General features: G+C 32.9%; 2 protein-coding genes across 3 annotated transcripts in view; one reads left to right on the forward strand and one right to left on the reverse strand.

The window, feature by feature from the left end:
• Window positions 1-13,757, reverse strand: part of LOC126880026 (microtubule-associated proteins 1A/1B light chain 3C-like) — an 84,810-nt gene extending 71,053 nt beyond the window's left edge. Inside the window, exon 1 of the mRNA XM_050643554.1 lies at window positions 13,478-13,757. Coding sequence (XP_050499511.1) covers window positions 13,478-13,661 — 184 coding nt within the window. The 5' untranslated portion in view covers window positions 13,662-13,757. The remainder of the gene's footprint in view (window positions 1-13,477) is intronic.
• Window positions 1-23,812, forward strand: part of LOC126880020 (biotin--protein ligase) — a 223,977-nt gene that overhangs the window by 75,915 nt on the left and 124,250 nt on the right. The window contains exon 1 of one of the 2 annotated variants that reach the window (XM_050643544.1): window positions 13,808-13,961. The exons of the other annotated variant lie outside the window; for it this stretch is intronic. The gene's annotated coding sequence lies outside the window, so the exon portion shown is untranslated. Of the gene's footprint in view, window positions 1-13,807; window positions 13,962-23,812 lie in introns of those variants that run through there. 2 annotated transcript variants of the gene reach the window in all.

The raw sequence follows: 23,812 nt of genomic DNA on the forward strand, positions 1-23,812 counted from the left end.
TATTATTTACTAATTTATTTCAAATTTGTCTTATTGTGTTCATGTCAAAAATTATTTTGACATAATATTTAAAAGTCAGATCAGTAGACAATTACAATGGTTTTGAATCGTCGTCATGGAAACCAATATCCTCGTCGTAGTAACCCATTATATTGAAAGTTTGGTTTGGACAACCTTGTCAAAGAATTAATTTGTGTATTTTCACTTCTAAATAAAAATTGATATAACTCTATTTTTTGTGGCTTTTTTCCAAACGTACGGCCCTAGAAAAAATATTGTTCCTAACTCATGCGGAAAGTATCTTCCCCGCACTCGACTTCTTGTCCGAACTCCGCTATCGCGTCGTTCGAGTCAACGGCAGTCTCGTGCGTGAAAGTATCACTTTCCGCACTAGTTAGGAAAATAACTATTTACATAAGCTTCTAAATGGATTTATTAATTGCCCTGAAATGGGTTTAATCTCATTTAATATAACTATGCGAAGAACCCGTAATTCTGACCTGTTTATTGTAGATTTTCATTCTAGTAATTAGGGACTTAATGAAGTTATTTCTGGGATGTTACGTACGGCGAACAATTACCAAACATATTTAGAAATATTTAATACTTCAACTGCATCATTTAAAAAACATGTTAAAAAACTGTTGTAGCTGACTTATGTATCTTACTGTATTTTATACATTTTGTATAAAAACTGAAAAAGGGTTTAGCCCGTCAATAAATAAATAAATAAACAAATAAATAGAGATAGATCGACTTCTCAAGTACAGAAACACCTGCTCCTCGACAATGTGAATTTGGTCAGAAAGCTCAAGAGGAAGAAGCCTTTCGAGTTAATCAAGTGATAGCATAAAGCAGAGTACAGTGCGGCAATGATACACGTCAAAATGTGTGTAATTAAGTTATTAGAGTCTAAGCATCGCTAGTGAGTTTCTTGTTAGTAAGTTAAGTTACAAAAAAAATTTCTGACACGAACCAGGTACTAAAAGAAACAATGTATGATGGAGGACATTTTAGATTTAGTGGAAGAAAGATGCCAACATAAAAACAAAGATAGTTTGATGTACAAAAAAGTGGATAAACAAATAACATAAAAAATTAAGAAAGACAAAGAAGAATGGTTAAAAGAACAATGAGCAGAAATAGACGAATACTAAAAAAGACCATGAGTTTTAACACCCACTCAGAATAATTAAAGAATTAAGTCACAACAATAGAAAAAGAAAACTGGGAATGCTGAAATATACAAATGGGAAACTAATGTCGATACATTTTATTTTTGTGAAGATTAGAAACATTTTGCAAAGTTCTGTAAAAAAAAGCAATTTAGAATTCATTAGAGCAACATTACAGTTTTATTTATTTCTAATTGAAAAGGTATTATACCTTTTTTAAGTAAAAATAAATGAGCATAATGATTTTACCGCATAATGAGATACCGAAATAGCATTATAATTGCAAAAATTTTCCACAGTGTAGATGCTCCGACCTCCTTTTTCCACATCTTGCTTGTAGCCAAATTAGCCTTGCTTGTGGTTTGCAGAAACAATGTGAAGAAATAGAAGACTTACAGAAAAAAAAACACGATGCCAAACTTCTCCATAAGAAAATAAAGTAACTAACTGGAAATAGAAATAATATACACTATGACATCCTATCAAGTGTGAATGATATGGTCCTGCCAACAAAAGAAATAAACGACGAATAGAAAACATAACACACAATCTATTCTCAGAAAATAGGAAACAAGATATTTATCAACACAGGTTTAAACGTAGATATTAATTTAATGCCGATAGTGGCAAAGATCCTAGAAAAACTGATACTCTCAAGAATTCAACCACTCCCATCAGATCGAGAACTAATCCCTGCACACCAGTTTGGATTCAGATCCCAACACGCAACCATAGAGCAGGTTCATCTGATATGCAGAACTGTTAATCGAGCCTTGGAAGACAAAATGTATTGCACTGCCGCCTTTCTAGACATCTCGCAAGCATTCGATAAAGTCTGGCACACAGGCCTTCTATACAAATTTAAAAAAAATGCTTCCTCTCACTCGCTTCCTAATTTTAAAATCGTATCTTCATAACCGTTACTTTTTGGTACAACATAGAGGTGAGCGCACGTCTCTATTTCCAGTTGGATCCGGAGTTCCACAGGGCAGTGTTCTGGGGCCAGTGTTATACCTATTGTACACAGCGGACTTACCAACAAACTTTCAAACCACGACAGCTACATATGCAGACATAAATGTCTACATATGCATATAACAAATACAGCAGTGATGTCAGTACATCAGGACCCACGGATAGCTTCTCAACTTCTGCAAACCAGCCTCAACAAAATGCAAACTTGGCTAAATCGGTGGCGTTTTCAAACAAAGGAAACAAAGTCGGTTCGTATTACCTTCACAAACCGTAAAGGTCACTGTCCGCCTGTATATATCAACAACCCCCAACTAAAACCGCAAGCACAAACAGTCAAATACCTTGGAATGCACCTAGACCAAATGGAGAACACACATTTTTATGAAGTGTAAACAACTTGGTCTCAAATTACACAATCTATACTGGCTGATTGGTCACAAATCATCACTTTCGATGAAAAATAAAGTACTTGTCTACAAAGCAATTTTGAAGCCAATATGGAGTTACGGGATCCAACTTTGGGGTACTGCATCAAACTCCAATATCGAAATTTTGGAGATGTTCCAGTCGAAGGTTCTTCGAATAATCACAAATGCCCCATGGTATGTTGCAAATAATATTATTAGACGCGATCTAGAAATTGCAACAGTAAAAGAAGAAATTACTAACTCAAGAGGAAGAAGTGTTTCGAGTTATCAAGTGATAGCATAAAGCAGAGTACAGTGCGGCAATGATACACGTCAAAATGTGTGTAATTAAGTTATTAGAGTCTAAGCATCGCTAGTGAGTTTTCTTGTTAGTAAGTTAAGTTACAAAAAAAATTTCTGACACGAACCAGGTACTAAAAGAAACAACGTAAGATGGAGAAAATTTTAGATTTAGTGGAAGAAAGATGCCAACATAAAAACAAAAATAGTTTGATGTACAAAAAAGTGGATAAACAAATAACATAAAAAATTAAGCAAGCCAAAGAAGAATGGTTAAAAGAACAATGAGCAGAAATAGACGAATACTAACAAGACCATGAGTTTTAACACTCACTCAGAATAATTAAAGAATTGTCACAACAATAGAAAAAGAAAACTGGGAATGCTGAAAGATACAAATGGGAAACAAATATCGATACATTTTATTTTTGTGAAGATTAGAAACATTTTGCAAAGTTCTGTAAAAAAGCAATTTAGAATCCATTAGAGCAACATTACAGTTTTATTTATTTCTAATTGAAAAGGTATTATACTTTTTTAAGTAAAAATAAATGAGCATAATGATTTTAAAGATACCGAAATAGGATTATAATTGCAAAAATTTTCCACAGTGTAGAATCTACATTTGCCCAGAGATAGTCAAAACACAGGAGTTTAAGTTGTTAAAAGGATTTATCTAGTTTTACAATACAAGAAAAGTTACATGCACTAACATCAGAGTCAAAATTATATAGTCCAGTCGGGTTAGCATTTGATCTTACATGCCGAGCTACCCAAGCAAGATTCTATTTTTCTAAGCTTTAGGGGGTCAATAGTAGTGAAAATTTTTAAATCGCAAATGAATTCTGCCGTTGCGTTAGCCGTCATCTTGATTTTAAAGGAGAACCGTTTTTGCTCAATATCTCCGCCATTTTTAACTTTCCGACAAAAAGTGTAAGGACTGAAGTTGTTCAAAATATGATTTCCTATAAGTAATTTCTTAAGAAAGATATAAGATATTTTCCGTGTTATGGGGGGAAATAGTGACAATTAAATATTGAATTATCTCGTTTATTATTAGTTTTATAACAAAAATGAACAGAATTAAATTTTATACAATTTTAATCTCTTTCATTTTTTTTTTTTGCTAAAATCAATATTTCAGGTAGTACGTATGCGGTAAAGGAGCAATCGCGGTAAAGGCGCAAGCTTATGACCTGATTGGTTTGATAGCAGTGGTTTTTGTTTAATATCTCCGCCATTTTCAAATTTTCGACAAAAATTTCAGGAACTGAAATTGTTCCAAATAAATCGTGTTTACAATAATTATTACAATTTTTTTAACCATTTTTTCGTACGGTCGATATTTTCCGAGTTAATTGTAAAAGTAGACGCCTATATTTTTAGAAATAGAAATAGAAATATGCTTTATTGTCATGAAAAATTGTACAATTTTATCGACAAAGCTTATAAAAAGTCAAGACAACAAAACAATAACAATCAAATTTACTAAAATTACATAAATCGTCAATATATTTACAATAATAACAATAATAATGAAGTTAAACAGAAGTAGTCAATTGCAAAATTTAAGTAAATTGCAAATGCATAGTCTACCTAGTAATTAATAAGTTTAAAAGTTAAGCTGCTGCATATGACACCCAAATATACACAAAAAAAATGATAATAAAAATACTACTTGTGCAAAGGTTACTGTAATTTCTGAGTTATTGATTAAGAAAATCTTCTACTGAATAATATGGTCTTTCAGATAGGTAGGCTTTTGTCAGTTTACGGAATTTGGGGAAAGATGCTGCAGATTTAAGTTGTAGAGGGAGATGATTGTAAAGTTTTTTTGCGGAATATAATATAGATTTCTTTACTAACTCAGAGGACGGGGTCGGCATATAGACGTCAAACGTAGAATTTCTCGTGAAGTAGTCATGATTAGGTCTTGGTGGAAAGACATGTAGATGTTTACGAATTAAGCAAACAGTTTCTAAAATATACAAAGATGGAAGGGTTAAAATTCTGTGATCTTTGAAGTAACTTCTGCAATGTGTTGTTCTTCTGAGGCCAAACAGATATCTAATTGCTCTTTTTTGTAATTTGAAAATAACATCGAATTGGGCAGCTGTACCAGAACCCCAAAAAGGAAGACCATAACGAAGATGTGACTCGAACAAAGAAAAATATGTTATTTTGGAAGATGCTAAATTGAGTTCATTCGAAACAGATCTTATAGCATAGCAAGCTGAGGATAGTTTCTTCCTTAACAAATCGATATGGTGGGACCATTTAAGGTTGCTGTCTAAAAAAATACCAAGAAATTTCACAGAATCAACGGTACTGATCTGGCTGTTATTAAGAGGTAAGGGTTGAAGGACTCCTTTATAAGACAATGCTACTGTTTTATCTACGTTAAACGAGAGTAAATTAGAGTCAGACCAGGTTTTTATTGTAAGTAGATCAGAAGTTATAGTAGCATGAAGAGTTGCAATATTTGAGTTGCTCCAAGTGATACTGGTATCATCAGCAAAAAGAAAGATTTTTCCATCGATTTTTAAACTAGTGATGTCATTAATAAAGATAAGGAAAAGTAGAGGACCCAATACTGAACCTTGAGGTACCCCACATACAATGTTTTTGAGACTAGAGTCTGTATCATTTGCTCTAACCAGTTGTTTCCTATCATCCAAGTAAGATTGGAACCAATCTAAAGAAATACCTCGAATTCCGTAGAAATTTAGTTTTCTTATCAAAATGTTATGATTTACACAATCAAAAGCTTTGGCGTAGTCACAAAAAACGGTGGCAGTGTGAAGATTATTGTTCAGTGCTTGATAAACCTCATGTAGTACAGAAAAGATGGCATCAGTGGTGCATTTATTATTTAAAAAGCCGAACTGATTTTGTGATAAAATGTTGTTTTCAACTAGAAAGGACATAAGTCGGGCTTTTATGAGTCTCTCAATAATTTTGGAGAGTACCGGTAGTAGTGCAATAGGTCTATAATTGCAGGTATTAGATATTTCACCACCCTTATGAAGAGGAATAATGATGGCTGTCTTCAGGCACTCTGGAAATTTACCTTTCTCAAAGGAATCATTAATTAGTGAGATGAGGATTTCTAACACATTTTCTGGGAGATTAGAAAAAAAAATTTTATCGATAGACCATCAGTACTACAGGAGGATTTGCTTTTGATACTATTGATTGTTTGGATCAGTTCAGATTTATCGACTGGTTTTATAAAGAATGAATTCGAGACCTTTCTTGAATTAGGGAGATAAGCAATGGGATCTTGTTGTGGCAAAATAGTTGATGTAATATTTTTACTCACATTAACAAAGTATTCATTTAGATTTTCAGGGTCTGGAAGGGAAATTGTTTTAGCAGTGTGGGTTTTATTTCGAAGATCGTTTATTATGGACCAAGTTTCTTTTGCAACACTTTTTGAGCTTACCAAACGGTTATGGTAGTAGTCTTTTTTAGCTGATTTTATAAGTTTAAGATAGGTTGCCCTGTACTTGGTGATATATTCAGTGATAGAAACGTTGGTAGTAAATTTCCTGATATAGAGAAGAGAACGCATATTCTTGGAAGATATTCGGATACCTTTAGTAGTCCAGGGTTTGCGATGTTTTGGCTTAATTGCAATTAAAGGAAATGCTTTATTGAAGATACGGACAAGCTTATCCAAAAAAGTACTGAAATTATTATCCACGTCCATAGCAGGAAAGCGCCACTCAGAGGTTAAGCATAAATTTTGGAAATTACGAAAGTTCCGGGTGGAAAAAAATCCTGCCTAAACGTCGGGTTTTCGAGGAAGGTTTGCTCAAGATATTAAACTTCGTATAAACTGCTTCATGATCAGATAGTCCAGCATTAATAATTGTAGAGCGGACATCAAGGGGTGAAAAATCTGAGACAGTATAATCAATTATGGTAGATGAAGTTTTTGACTCTGATATTATTCCACGCGTTTTTTTATATTGTAAGACTATAAAAAAAATTTAACCACTCAAAGTCCTGTGTTTTGGCTACCTGGGGGCAAATTTTCAGTCAAATCGAAGGACATGTTTTTTGGGAATGAAGCAAAATATAAAAAACGGTATTTTAACGTTTTCTACAAAAAAAAAATTAAATTTTTAATCAAAATAACTCATTATAATGCGTTATAATGACATTTTTGTGTCCCTACTATTAAAACATTATTTTTTCCATTGATTTCCATTGATATACTCCGAAAAAAATGGAAATTTGTTTAAATATATACCAAATCACTATAAAATTTTCGTGGACCCTCAACAACTTGTGAACCCCCATTATTATTTCACGCCAACATAGACCCCCGTTGAGTCCCTCGTGGACTCCTGGGGGGTCCACCTGGACCACTTTGGGAATCACTGGTGTAGATGCTCCGACATCCTTTTTCCACATCTTCCTTGTAGCCAAATTAAAGATGAACTGAAAAAATGATCAAAACAAAAAAGAGAGAACCAAAACCAGACATGAACTTCTGAAGAAAAAAGAAATGAAACAAAATATTATAACATGTCACATTAATAAAAATGGTCGAGAACTTGAGATGAATTTGAGAAGACAATACAAGAAGACAGATAACAGTAGGTAAATATAATAAAAATCACAAACAAATAAGAAAGATAATGGAGGCAAAGGGGAAGTGGTTTGCAGAAACATGTGAAGAAATAGAATACTTACAGAAAAAAAAACACGGCGGCAAACTTCTCCATAAGAAAATAAAGTAACTAACTGGAAATAGAAATAATATACACTAAGACATCCTAACAAGTGTGAATGATATCTGGTTCTGACAACAGAAGAAATAAACGACGAATAGAAAACATATACACAATCTATGTATTCTCAGAAAATAGGAAATATTATATCCCGATTTCGGGATATAATTCAGGAATTTTTGAAACCTATCAGGTGTTGTAAAGGACGATGCCAGGAATAACTTATACTAAAATGTAACCAAAACTTTTGTGCGGTTTTTTTATTTATGACGATTTTCATTTGTTAAATTTGCAATTTTTAAAGATTTTTAATTTTGCAGCTTAGGTTATTCTTTTTAAAGAAAAACTTTTAAACAGAAAATTGTAGTAAATTAAAAATTCTAGAAATTGAGCTATGGCAAGTTTAATTTCGTTAATACGTTATGGCAAAACAGCCTGCGAAAGGTCCAAAATGGCCGTTTTGTGCAATTGCCTTATTTATTGTAAAAATTACTTTTATGTATTTTTTTAAGGCTTTAAAATAAAGATCTTTCAATACTAAACATAAAAAAAATTTGTAGTGCCCGATTGGTGAACTTGTTGCTTAGATATTATAACTTGTTTATCCCAAGAGGTCAAATGTCCAAGGCTATAACTTTTTGAAAAAGAAATCGTACAGAGTTAATCCAAGATCCACTCTCCTTCTAAAGACTTATATTTTAATATTCTGTTGTAAATAAATGCGTATAACATTTTTAACCTCTTATTTCGGGTTTGAAAATAAGGGGGCAAATTTCGTTATAAACATTTAGAACTGAAGCCGCCCTTGTACATCCTATGAGTTTCTAACTTGCAGGTTATTGTTGCTGAAGACAAAATAAAGATTCAAAACCAAATAAACATTTTTCACGACCAACTGAAGCCGAGATAATTGTTTTTGTTTTCTTAAATCGTAGTGACTTTATTTATAACAATTAAGAAATTATTTCACAGTCATTGACTAAAGAAAGACTGGTATTATCTTAAAATAAAAATTATTTTAACCGAAAATTACATTTAATTATTAAAAATGATTTTTTAAGTCTAGTGGAGATTTATTTTCGTTACGACTGTGATTTATTGTGTCAGTTGACCTTAGCAACGGCTAGCAACTTATAATACATTGAATCACGGTTTTTGCTTTAAATTTTAAAGCACCGCTTGGATTGACATGAAATTTGGCAAACACATAGATAACATGTTAAAGAATAAAAATGATATTGGGCCTCTGTGTGCTTTTGTCCTGGTGGTGAATTTCACCCCTTATAAGGGGTGAAAAAATATATGTTCAAAATAAGTTCGGAAATGGATAAAACGTCTAATTCTAAGCACCTTTTGTTCTTTAGCATTTTTGCACCAAGTAAATACCAGATAGCCAAAACAGGACTTTAAGTGGTTAGAAGGATTTGAATTATATGTATTACAATACCAAAAAATGTACATGCAATATCATAGTCAAAAATATACGAGTCTACTGTAAGTACAATTAACTCGAAAATATCGACCTCACGACAGAAATTGTAATAATTGTAAATACGATTTATTTGGAACAATTTCAGTTCCTCCATTTTTGTCGAAAAGTTAAAAATGGCGGAGATATTGAGCAAAACAGGTTCTCCTTTAAAATCAAGATGGCGGCTAACATAACGGAGCAATTCATTCGTGATTTTAAATTTAGGCCACTATTGACTCCCCTAAAGATTAGAAAAATAAAATTTTGGGCAGCCCGGCATGGAAGGTCAAATGCTATCCCGACTGGACTAATATACTTTTGAGTCTGATATTACTGCATGTAACTTCTTTGTTATTGTAATATAATTCAAATCCTTCTAACCACTTAAAGTCCTATGTTTTGGCTGTCTGTGGGCAAATCGATCGATGATATTTTGGGAATGGAGAAAAATGTAAAAAACTGTATTTTAACGTTTTCTACACTATAAAATTTGGTCAAAAACTTATTTTGAATCAGAATAACTTATTATAATGCCATATAATGGCATTTTTAAGTCCCTTCTATTAAAATATTATGTTTTTCATTGATACTTTACGATAGAAAATGCAAATTTGTTTAAATAAACACCAAATCACTGTAAAATCGCATAAAATCATTTTGAGAAAAAAAGAAGAAGAATATTTTTTGATCTTAAATATCTTATTTTTACGGCCCGTAGAAGCTGTATACCAATTTTCAGACAAATCGGAAATCCAAAATTTTTTGCTTGAGTGATTTGACATGGAATGTACCTTATACAACATAGAATTTATTTTCATAAAGTGTGCAAATTAATGTGACAAGTTTAAATATTGGTGAATATTAGTTTGAAAAGGTAGAGCACTTTAAATATCTTGGAGTCTCAGTTAATGGAACTAATGACAGAAGTGTCGTAATCAGTGACAGAATCCAGGTAGGAAACAGAGCCTACTGGAAATACAATAACTTCCTCAAAGATAAGAAGCTTACTCAGAATACTAAACTGAAAATTTACAAAGCAGCAATTAGACCAGTAATCACATATATGGTGCTGAAGTTGAAGTAATGTGTCTGACCCAGAAAGAGGAAGAAAGATTGAGTATCCTAGGGAGGAAAAAACTTAGGTAATAATGAATTTAGAAAACTCATGAACCACGAAGTAAGAGGACTTCTGAAAGGAGAAGACATCGTCAGAATTGTAAAACCAAAATATTAATGCGGATTGATTCACCGCGACAAACGAATCGGAAGAGCCCAACGAGGGCGGCAATCACTCCGCCAAGAGTGTGGATGCCATGATGATGATGATGATGATGATGATGCAAATTAATGAACTCCAATGGATAATAATTATTATGATTATGATCTAATAGTCTAAGAGCTAGTGAATCCTCCGACTAACGGTCGTCCTGTAAGGCTAGAAATTTTTCTAGTGATAATTCATAGCACACCAAGGCTAAAAACCATGACCTGGCAGGCCTCAGTGGTGCACGTGTATCTACCAGGTGAATCGAAAAGTGCAAATTTAGGGGGTAAAATAAACTTTCTCCTGTAAGGTTTAAATTTAAGTATGTGTTTGAGTAAGTCATTCAGAAGAAATGTGTACAATGACAGGCGATTCTGAAGAGCATAAGACCTTGCCAGGCGAGGGGAAAGATTGGGGGTTTTTCCTAAAATTATTCTTTTTGCATCGAACAAATTTTTTTTTAGGTTTTTTGAATCATTCCAAACAGAAAACGTCTTTAGTGATTTTTCTCTTAAGTTAATAGTTTTTGTTATATAAGCGATTGAAAATTTTGAAAATTGCGAAATCGGCCATTTTTAACCCTAAATCGGACATTTATCTACAAATTTCAATGTTGCCAAGATACGTAGATATTCTTTAAACATTGATTGATGAAATCCCGAAGAGTTTTCTGCAATAAAATATCGAAAACCCCTTTGTTTTTTAATTGCTAATCAAGCAGGTGCGACACTGTAGTATAAGTGAGGACGTTTGAGTTTGCATAAATTCATTATCTCAAGAATGGGCAAATTTCAAGAGAAATCCTCAGACAGGTCGATTTTTATTTTTAAATTAGGACTTTTTGGCATATATATATATATATATATATATATATATATATATATATATATAATACTAGTGACGTCATCCATCTGAGTGTGATGACGTAATCGATGATTTTTTTAAATGAGAGTAGGGGTTGTGTGATAGCTCATTTGAAAGGTTATTGAATTTTCTATTCACTAATATAAACATTAACATAATTATTTATACAGGGTGTACAAAAACTTTTTTTTTATTAAATTAACTTGGATCAAATTTGACAAATAGAAGAAAATTTTTTTTGTACACCCTGTATAAATAATTATGTTAATGTTTATATTACTGAATAGAGAATTAAATAACCTTTCAAATGAGCTATCACACAACCCCTACTCTTATTTAAAAAAACCATCGATTACGTCATCACGCCCAGATGGATGACGTCACTAGTATTATATATATGCCAAAAAGTCCTAATTCAAAAATAAAAATCGACCTGTCTGAGGATTTCTCTTGAAATTTGCCCATTCTCGAGATAATGAATTTATGCAAACTCAAACGTCCTCACTTATACTACAGTGTCGCACACGCTTGATTAGCAATTAAAAAAACAAAGGGGTTTTCGATATTCTATTGCAAAAAACTCTTCGGGATTTCATCAATCAATGTTTAAAGAATATCTACGTACCTTGGAAACATTAAAATTTTTAGATAAATGTCCGATTTAGGGTTAAAAATGGCCGATTTCTCAATTTTCAAAATTTTCAATCGCTCATATAACAAAAACTATTAACTTAAGAGAAAAATCACTAAAGACGTTTTCTGTTTGAAATGATTCAAAAAACCTAAAAAAATTTGCTCGATGCAAAAAGAATAATTTTAGGAAAAACCTAATCTTTCCCCTCGCCTGGCAAGGTCTTATGCTCTTCAGAATCGCCTGTCATTGTACACATTTCTTCTAAATGACTTACTCAAACACATACTTACATTTAAACCTTACAGGAGAAACTTTATTTTACCCCCTAAATTTGCACTTTTCGATTCACCTGGTGTACACGTGATACACGTGCACCGCTGAGGCCTGCCAGGTCATGGTTTTTAGCCTTGGTGTGCTATGAATTATCACTAGAAAAATTTTTAGCCTTACAGGACGACCGTTAGTCGGAGGGTTCACTAGCTCTTAGACTATAAAGCAAAATTAAATTATATTTTGTGCTTTATATTATCTGGATCTTTTATGTTAGTCCCGAGAAATAAGGTTTTTGTCGGGACACTTGAGCAGCCAGGTTGCAAATGGATTTTTTGGGTGCTATACCTTGGATACATTATAAATACAAAAATGCATGTCACAGTTCGGACGAGAAACTTAGTTATTAACAAATATGGGTCAAAATGGCAGTTTTTTCGTTTAAATCGCTACAGGTAAAAATAGGGTAATTAAATATCTTATTTATAATATTCTTCTTTTTGTAGATGAGCCAAGGTTTAAAAGAGCACTTTTTAAATTTTGGTCCGATCCTTTTTTGTTTCGGAAAGTGCAAAATAAGACTAAAATTTCAAAAATAAAAAATGTGCTATAACTTAAGAAATTAAAAAGTACCATAAAATGCCATTTCATTACAATACTAAAATATAGTGTGTTCCATTTAAGAAAACTCAGAAAATACACATTCCGAGTTTCGACCCACCCTGTATACTAAAATTCAAAATTTAGCTATACTAATGATTGGTAACAATAGTAGACCATATTAAAAATCATTTGAACATATAAAGGGATTTTGATGTAAAACTACTACAAATCTACAAGGTGTGAATTTTGCTACGAAATTAATAAAAAAACGTAATTATCTTTTAATCTACCCTGTATAATATTACAAAACCTTATATTTTAAGAAATAAGAAATCGAGGAGAATCCAAAAACGTAAAAATATATAGGGTGTCCCATTTAAAAAAACGAAGTTACAATCAACTTCCGGTATAACCGGAAGTAGCAAAGAGACCAAAATATTTTCATTAAATAGTTCACAGCTTAAAACCCCTATATTCCAATTTTCATAATTTTCTTTACTTTAGTTCTCGAGATATTTCTAATAGGCCCTTTATCTGCCTCACCCTATATAGTACCCAAAAAACCCATTTGCAACCTGGCTGCTCTAGTGTCCCGAACATGGTATATTTTTGCCTTATTTCTCTGGTGCATATCATTGGTTAGAATCAGACCAAATTTGTTAAACAAACGACCTTTTAGTTTTTTTTTAAATTGCCATGGTTTGCACCCAACACGAGGGTATAGATGTACAATTTACATAAGGTTTACATACAAATATAGAAAATAACTGACCTATCGTTTTTATCGTTTTGACGGGCTGATATTTCTGGTTGACATTGTTGTTCAAATTGGTTTCTTTCTTCTGCTTCTTGTTATCAAAGAATTTCTTCATACTTTTGACTGAGCACAAATTGTTGTTTTCACACTCACACTTTTTTGAACTGTTCAGACTAGTGTCCTGTAATTTGGAATACATTTATGCAAGTTCTAGCTAAGTCACTTCACTCGAAACTATGCCGCTATATATTATCTGCGTTAGCGTGTTTGTTTACGCTTTTGGACTTACTGTCAGTGGATGTGATACGTTCGTAAAAAGCTGCCTTACTGGATATTTTGTGATGGGTGAAAACAAAGCGTCGTTTAATTGTTTTTCTTCGATTTCTTATCGTTATCTGGTGACCGAGGCTTTACCAGTTTGGTGGGGGGCTACGAGTTCAACAAGCATATGGAAAATTTATTTATAGTTTAAACATACACATAAAGCTTTATTCATCAGGTAGGATTTACTTAATTATTAGTAGACATTTAGGCTATTTTTATATCTGCCTGGAAATGTTTGTTTGAATAGATAATTAGAGTTTTATCTCTCACGTAGGCTGTCGATTATTATTAACAAAAATTTGTGGAAAGTCAGTGTTTATTCTTGTAATTGTTTATTTGAATTTGTTCTATTTTTGTATACTTTAAATAGCTAATAATTATGTAAGGTTAAAACAGAATGCATTTTATTTTGAAATAAATATAATGGTAGGGGAGCCCAAGCGGGGATTTTGCAGTTACTCGTGCGCGTCAAAAAATCACATGGGGAGAAAATTTGTACCCTGTAAATGTACCCCTACTCTATACCGACTCTTAATACAGGGGAGTTTGTTAAGGAATACCCGAAAAAAAATCTATCCTTAGAAAAACTCGACATCGTCAGATTAAGATAAGTTAAGTACATGCAGAATAGTGTATGTTTCAAAAATTTGAAGATTTGAGCGGGACGTAAGGAAATGAGTGAGTCTCAAAGTTTCACAAAATAAGCGAATATTTCGCGAAATAAACACCAGATCGAAAAACTGAAAAACGTGTTCAACATTTTTCAAAAATCTATCTAATGATACCAAACACGACCCCACACGGAGAGGGGGGGGGGGGTAACTTTTAAATTTTAACCGCGATTTTTCGCGAAATGAACATAGATCAAAAAATTGAAAAATACCTGTTTAATATATTTAAAAATCTATCGAATGACATCAAACACGACCACCCACGGAAGTGGGGTGGGGAATTACTTTAAAACCATAAATAGAAGCCACCATTTTAGCCAAATTTTATTAGAGACATTTTTTCGAATTATGGATAGATGACGCTATAATCGGAAAAAACAATTTTTGGAAATGAAAAATTAAATTAAGAAATGGAAAACTAAACTTTTTTTGGTTTTAGGACCTAATCTTCACAACCCAATAGGTCCCCATAACGCTCAAGTAACTACAAATTTGGCATACTTGCCTCCCGTAGGTAGTGTAAGGAATACTGAGTAATCTACCTACTGTTCTGTCATTTTTTTTCTTCCTGTTCTTCCATTCAGGTCACTGGCATAAATTATTTCTTGATTCTTCTTTCCCGTTTCGATTTCTTCTTACAGTTCTATGAATTATTGTTATTTTTCTTTAATTGAGCTGTCTTCTGTTGGACCGTATACTGCTACTGAGATGTGTCTTCCATATATTTTAGGTTAAATTTGACAATTTTTTCATTTATTGGTTCCCAGTTTTCGATGGCGTGTTTCCATTTCTTTTTCAGTATAATTGCAATTCCTGCTTTTGCCCTTTCTTTCTTATCTATTCCGCTTCAACAGTGAATAACTTCTCCTATTTTCTCGGTACCGTTTCCTTTTCGGTCATTTATCACTATATCCAATTTCATTCGTTTAAACTCCGCTATCTTTTAGCGTGCGAGTTTTCTCTGGCATTTCTTTCTTGTTGTTTGGCTGAGTTTTGAAACTGGACTTCTTTCACATAAAGCAAAACTGCTCCTCCCTCGAGTCCGATGGGGCTCCCTTCAGAGGTGTAGATTGATATTGTTTTCTTTTTTTATTTTGTCCTTCGCTTTTTCAGTTCTTGAGTTTTTTTATGTGAGCCCGGTTGCTAACGTTTGACGTCACAACCCTCTTTTGGAGGACCGAATATTCAGCCGCCCTCTCTGGGCCAGAAGCTATTCGTAATATTGCTAGTTTTGGTCCGCGCCGAGTATTTTATTTCCTCGGTATCACCCATATCTGGGAGACACTCTCCTATCCGCCTCCCGGGGACGCGCCTGGTAGGGGACTAGCAATCCTCTCACTCAAGGGAGTCTCGTGTATTTCTTATTGCAAATGTCAAAACAAAACTAATAACGTAAAAATGTAAAAATACACACATGGGAGAAGTCTAGGGATATTTTTATAACATAATAAAATTAGTAAAAATAAATTCATGTGGTCGTTTAATTTCAATGGAATTTGTACAGTTGCTCATCCTGTATATTTTTGTGAGTTAAATAAAAAGTCAAAATTGATAACGAATATTTGACAACGTTTTTAACAGCAGGGGAAAAACTATAGTTTGTATAACAGTAAATATTCTGGTAGTTTCGATTTTGTTCGTAATATTACTATAAGTTCTTGTTTAGTTAATAATGTATTGAAAATATTGTTTTTTTATCATGGATCGACGTCATTTAACTTTAAATGAGATGAATAGAGCTCTAAGTGTTCTTCAAGGTGACAAGCGGGTCACTAATGTAGCTGAGCGCATGGGAGGGAGTCTCCCAAAGTCTTATTAGCCGATTGTGGTGGCATTTTTGTGACACTGGATGTCCAGGCGAACGCCATCCAGGACGTGAGCGCGTTATAACTGCAGCTTAATATCGATTTTAGTGTTAACTGCTAGAAGATAACCAACAATTACACCATCTGAATTGATTAGCGATGTGCAGCAGGCACATCAGTTAACCATAGGCTGTGCTACTGTAAGAAATCATCTCCATGAAGCCATTCTCCACAGTCAGAGGCCATTGAGATGTCCACTTATCTTCAGAGGCAAACGCGTTGCAATATTAGAGTGGTGTCAGGAATATTAAAACTGTGCTGCAAATGATTGGGCTAGTTTTATTTATTATAAATATACATTTAATTGCACTTAAAGGCATTCTCATTATAATTGATGGATTCGACCGTTACTTGATGGAAGTTCATTTTATCTAACAATAAAACACTGAAAACGTTTGTTTTCTATACTTCCACAAAATTTATTACAACTATGTGACTACAGCTGTTTCGTCAGAGTGCCTTTCTCAAGTGATTTAGATTACTATGAGTTTGCCTTTTTAAAGTTTTTAACTGAAGAGGTTGAGGAGTGGGGAGCTGTTTGTCTCGAGTTGGTCATTCAGAACTATATCTGTATTTTTCATTTTATTAGTTTCCATAGATTCTAATAAAGATAGCTGAAGGCCTTTATTTTGAATATACAGAATTTGAAACTGTTCATTAAAAGAATTATCATGATCTAGAAGGTGAAGTGCGTATGTAGAAGTGTCTGTTTTTCTATTGTTGAAAGCCTTTTTGTGTTCTGCTATCCGTTTGTCAAAGGTTTTTGCCGAAGTTTTTGGACAGTCACCACAAGTTAGTTTGTAAACACCACTCTGCAGTTGTTTTCTCTTTCGGCTCTTATTGTTCTTCATATATTTGTTTAAGTTGTTATTAGTTCTGAAAACTGGTGTTATTCCTGTCTTTTTTATGTATCTGGCTATTTTTGTTGTTATCTTGCCAGTATATGTGATAGAGCAGAAGGTACTGGGTTCTTTCTGTGGTGGTGGATAGACTAATTTCAGGGCTTTCTTATGGAGTTTTTGGTTTAAAATTTTGTTAATTGTTTGTTCGTTATAGCCATTGTTTACTGCTATTTGTTTAATGATGTTCAGTTCTATCTCGAGGTTATTTTTTGACATGGGAATTTCTGTCAGTCTATGTATCATGCTATGGTAGGCTGCTAATTTGTGTTGTGTAGGATGGGATGATCAATTGTGTATAGTTGTGTCAGTATGGGTAGGTTTATGATATACGGAGAACTCATGTTTGTTGTGTAGTCTGGTAATTTTTTACATCTGTAGAATACAGATGTAAACAATTACCAAAATAATAAAAACCGAACAGAATAAGTCCATAAACTTTAAAAAATTTCCAGACTACACAACAAACATGAGTTCTCCGTATATCATAAACCTACCCATACTGACACAACTATACACAATTCATCATCCCATCCTACACAACACAAATTAGCAGCCTACCATAGCATGATACATAGATTGACAGAAATTCCCATGTCAAAAAATAACTTCGAGATAGAACTGAAAACATCATTAAACAAATAGCAGTAAACAATGGCTATACGCTATGAACTCGTAGGTAGAGGGGATAATTAAAAAATTCGTAAGCACCAGTAGTGACAAGTCTTAAAACATTAATAGGAAATAATATTAGTTGGTCAAAGCTGTGGTGTATATTTTTACCTTAAATATACTTACGTTTTAAATACTGAATTTAATTTTTTTTAATATTTCGTAATATGTAATTATAAATTAATCTAAGTGCCATCTACACGCTAATTGTGAAAGTATCCGAAGTAAGAAATTAATATTTCATTAATAGAACGTTAAAATGATTAGCAAAATCTTTAAAAATCGATTACAATTTAATTACTTTTTTGCGTTGTAAATATTAAGCGATAACAATTAAATAATAAATTTAAAATTTACTGGTGAAAGTTGCATTAGTAATCTGCTAGGAGCGACACCAGCGAAGCTCAGAGCGTATAACGAACAAACAATTAACAAAATTTTAAACCAAAAACTCCATAAGAAAGCCCTGAAATTAGTCTATCCATCACCACAGAAAGAACTCAGTACCTTCTGCTCTATCACATATACTGGCAAGATAACAACAAAAATAGCCAGATACATAAAGAAAGGAATAACACCAGCTTTCAGAACTAATAACAACTTAAGCAAATATTAAAGAACAATAAGAGCCGAAAGAGAAAACAACTACAGAGTGGTGTTTACAAACTAACTGGTGGTGACTGTCCGAAAACTTACATCGGTCAAACTGGTAGAACCTTTGACAAACGGATAGCAGAACACAAAAGGGCTTTCAACAATAGAAAAACAGACACTTCTACATACGCACTTCACCTTATAGATCATAATCATTCTTTTAATGAACAGTTTCAAATTCTGCATGTTCAAAATAAAGGCCATAAGCTATCTTTATTAGAATCTATGGAAATTAATAAATTGAAAAATACAGATATAATTCTTAATGACCAACTGGAGACAAACAGCTCCCCACTCCTCAACCTCTTCAGTTAAAGACTTTAAAAAGGCAAACCCATAGTAATCTAAATCACTTGAAAAAGGCACTCTGCCGAAACAGCTGTAGTCACATCGTTGTAATAAATTTTGTGGAAGTATAAAAAACAAACGTTTTCAGTGTTTTATTGTTACATTCTCATTATTTTTGACATTTCAACAAATTTTCTTGTATATTAAATATTATTAATGACTACAAATCGAATATTATTTATCCAAAACAATTAAAGAAGACATTATGTCTCTTTCTAAAAATATACCTAGACTTTTTCGTTGTGTGTACATAAGAATATACTCTGAAACTCTGTATACGTCTGCCTCGAAATAGCCCTGGCTCCCAGACTATATTATCGATATAATATTCAATAGTTGGTCCATGATATTATACCTATTGGTATAATTAATTTTTCTATTTATAGCACCCAGACTAAGAAATAAGCACGTTCCTGGTTTAAAGTTTTAACTGTGACTAAAGTTATAAAATACAACCTTGGTTTCAATTTTATTACAAATTTTATTGTCTACAGTCTACGTGTCTGAGAGAATATTAAAAAAGGTTATTCTACTTTTCTACTAGAGTTAAGACTTGCTAAAAATTCACGGAATTCTATATAAATACACTCATGGGCAAAATTCATAGCCCAACGTGTATTTCTTTCAATTTGCAGAAATTATCAATCTTGGACCAAATTTTATGAAAGATACGGTGAAAACCACCTTTGAGGAAGATAAAACAATGATATTAAAAAAAAGGGGTTTATCAAGGGATGCTTATAGTCGGGGAGGAAAGTATGCTAAATTTGCAGTTAATCGAGCGTTATGGGGACCTATTGGGTTATATAGATTAGATCCTTCTTCTTCTTCTTCTTCTTCTTCTTCTTCTTCTTCTTCTTCTTCTTCTTCTTCTTATTCTTTTTCTTCTTCTTCTTCTTCGTCTTCTTCTTCTTTTATATAGGCAGTACTGCCTGTTTTTCTTGAACGGTGCCTTTCATTCTGCCCCTAAGTTGTCATTCCATCTTTTCCTTGGGCGTCCTATACTTCTTCTGCCTAACGGTGACTTGTCCCTGGCTATTCTTACTATCCTTGATTCAGACATCCTGCTTATGTGTTCATTCCACTCTTCTTTTCTGTTCTTTACCCAGGTATTTATATTGTCTACCCCACATATGCGTCTGATTTCCTCACTTCTTAACCTATCCTGTAGTCCTTTTCCAGCAATCCTTCTTAAGATCTTCATTTCGTTTGGTCTCCAGATGTCTTCGTGTTTTGCTTGTATCTGGTCTTGTTTCGGCCGTGTAAGTCATAACTGGCCTAATAACTGTCTTAATATATTTGGGCCTTTGTTTCCAATCTTAGGTGTTTGTTTTTCCAAATTGTGTCGTTTAGGTATCCGGCCGTTCTACTGGTTTTAATTATTTGGTCTTTTACCTCTTCTTCGATATTGTTGTCGGCTGAAGATTAATTCCCAGGTATTTGAAAGTCATTACTTGTTGTATAATTTGATTGTCCAACTCCAATTTGCATCTTATAGGTTCTTTAGCTATGACCAAGCTTTTTGTTTTTTGGGCTGATATTTTCATATTAATTTCTTTTGCTGCGTTAATGTTGAATTCGTGCAGCAATCTTTGTAGGTCGTCTTCGCACTCTGCTACTAACACGGTGTCATCGGCGTAACAGAATATTTTTATCTCTCTATCGCCCATTTTGTACCCTCTTTTTTTCTTCATTAGATACTAATTAGTTAGATTAGATCCTAAAACCAAAAAAAGTTAAGTTAAGTTTTCCATAAAGCGGGGGACTTTCCATTTTTTAATTCAATTTTGCATTTCCAACAATCGTTTTTTCAGATTATAGCGCCATCTATCCATAATTCGAAAAAATGTCTCGAATAAAAGTTGCTGTATTCTATTGATTATATTCAAAATAAGATAGCTAAAAGGAACTACAACGTTAACGGAGTTTTATTATTTGATATGGTCAATGGACATCTATATATGAAAAAACCGCGGAGTGCTACCATTTAAAGGGGTGCGTTTTTGAGAAATGGGTGAATTAGTCCCTGGGCACAGGTTACATTAGGGTGAGTTCTATGCACTTTTGGTACAAATACGTCTACATAAAAATTGTTCCTCGTTAAATTTCCTATCTAAATCTAACTTTTAAAGTCAAAGATACTTTTTTTTACAAAAATATATTCAAAAGAAAAAGCACAAAGAAACCCAAAAGAAAGAAATTTTGTTTCTTGTCCCATAACTTTTGTCCACGGGGATATAGGTATAGACATTGCTTCACAGAAAAAAAACTTACATATTTTTTCTTTAAAATGATGTTTTGTAGAGGTCATTAGGATTTACAGTTTTCGAAATATGATTTTTTAAAGTTCGCCACTCACAGCAATTTTGGGCAATTTTCCTTGTTATTTCGCAAATATTCTTCTGCAACTTTTTTCTACGTAACTTTAGGTATATGCAATGGTACACGTAATATGAATAGAAATCAATTACCTTTAAAATGGTCTACTGTATAACGTTGTACGACTTTTTTTAAAGAGATTATGGTTTTTCAAGATTTTATTTATATTATATTATTACTTTTAACGATTTTTTTTATAATATAATATAAAAATAAAATAAAATTATTATATAATATATTATATATTATATAATACCTAATATAAAGAAAATATTATTTTTTACATTTTTTTACGATTGTTTTTGAAATTTCTCATTATAATTTTTTTTTTGTACATGAATATACTATCTATATATTGCGCAACAAAGAGGGCTTACTTTCTGTTATTTAAAATGGTGTATCATCTATATTTAAATACATAATGGAAACCGAGTGATTCTTTGATATTTTCTTCCCTGTATTATTTAAAATTATTTCTTTTCCAAAAATTTCGTAAACATTAGTTTTAAAAAACATCACTTTAGTTAAAATTATTATTACGTTGACATTTAAAAATTTTTCAAAATCAAAGTCCATCTCTTCGTTAGCATTAGCTTCAATATCTTCCTCTGACACTTCAGTTATCTTAGAGTTCCCACAATTAGTACCCATGCACATGCACCCTTTGCAGAATATTGAACAACTTATTCCTATCTTCCTACAACCGCAGTTTTTTGTACATCCTTTGGTACATTTACATGCTATTTTTTCAAGCAAAGCTTGTGGTGCAGGAGCTTTGACAGTAAATATTGGAATTAATCCATATTTTGAAGTTTGCCCTGCCGAGTCATATGGATCCAAAGTATTACCTATAAAAAATAAGATTCAATCATAACACACAATCACATAAAAAAGTTATAATGAGGAATTTAAAAAATAATCCTAAAATCAAAAATCGTTGCAAGTACTTATTACAATTTGAAAAAGCATATCTTATTCAAAAAAAACCCTAGAATTTTTTATAATATACCATTTTTTAAAGTTTTATTATATAATATATACCATATAGAAAAAAAAGTTATAGTGGGAAATTTAAAAAATAATCGTAAAAAATATAAAACTCGTTAAAAGTATAAAGTCTTGAAAAAGATAACCTCTTTAAAAGAAGTCGTACAACATTATACTGTAGACCATTTTAAAGGTAATTGATTTGTATTCCTCTTACATGTACCATTGCATATACGTAAAGTTACGTAGAAAAAAAAAGTTACAGAACAATATTTGCGAAATAACAAGGAAAATTGCCCAAAATTGCTGTGAGTGGCGAACTTTGAAAAATCATATTTTAAAAACTGTAAATCCTAATGACCTCTACCAAACATCATTTTAAAGAGAAAATATGTAAGTTTTTTTTCTGTGAAGCAATGTCTATACCTATATCCCCGTGGACAAAAGTTATGGGACAAAAACCAAAATTTCTTTCTTTTGGGTTTCTTTGTGCTTTTTCTTTTGAATATATTTTTGTAAAAAAAAGTATCTTTGATTTTAAAAAGTTATATTTAGATAGAAAATTTAATCAGGAACAATTTTTATGTAGACGTGTTTGTACCAAAAGTGCATAGAACTCATTCTTATGTAACCTGTGCCCAGGGACTAATTCATCCATTTCTCAAAAACGCACCCCTTTAAATGGTAGCACTCCGCGGTTTTTTCATATATAGAGATTCACTGACCATATGAAATAATAAAACCCCGTTAACGTTGTAGTTCCTTTCTATAGTACATAATCAATAGCCTATATGTAGGGGCTGAACTACGGTACGGGATGCTATCAGACGATTTCGAGAGACAGGTTCATACACCCGCAGGCCAGATCAAGGTCGACATCGATGGAGTCAATTCGGGATGGCCGCTTCATTGTCAGCAATGTTTTGAGAAATCGCATTTGTACCGCTCCTGAAGCTTGTACGCGTCTTTTTGAGGTGAGAAATGATAGTGTGAGTGAACGTACCATTAGAAGAAGAATTGCAGAAAAAAATTTGAGGACTTTCCGTTCAGACCGCGCCCCACAGCTGCTCCAACAACACCGTAGAGCTACAATTGGTTTTTGAGCGAGAATAATGCTGACTAGACTGTATCGGAATGGAAGAACATAGTGTTCTCAGATGAGAGCAGAATAGCCCTAACAGGTCCAGATGGACGTCAGCGTGTCTGCAGGCGTCAAAATGAAAGGTTTGGTCCGTGCACTATAACCGAAACAGTGACTTACCGAGGAGGGTCAATAATGATTTGAGGGTCAAACACATTATAGTGAATGGAAGAGAACAGATCGGGTAAGTCGCGGTGAAGGTTTAGCGCGATGCCATCCAGGAGGTTTACATCGATGCGTTTGAAAATAAAATGAGTTTGTTTTACATGGATGTCTACTGCGCGGCCTACAAGGATGCTTCCCTGTGATTGTTCCGTTCGAAGCCAAGTTGTCATTACCTGCGCTATCTGAGTTGATACTTTTTATATAATCCATTTTTTGTATTCAGTTTATTTTTGAATTTGTAAAGT

The sequence above is a fragment of the Diabrotica virgifera genome, chromosome 2 (genome assembly GCF_917563875.1).
Source record: "Diabrotica virgifera virgifera chromosome 2, PGI_DIABVI_V3a".
Classification (NCBI taxonomy): Eukaryota; Metazoa; Arthropoda; class Insecta; order Coleoptera; family Chrysomelidae; genus Diabrotica; species Diabrotica virgifera.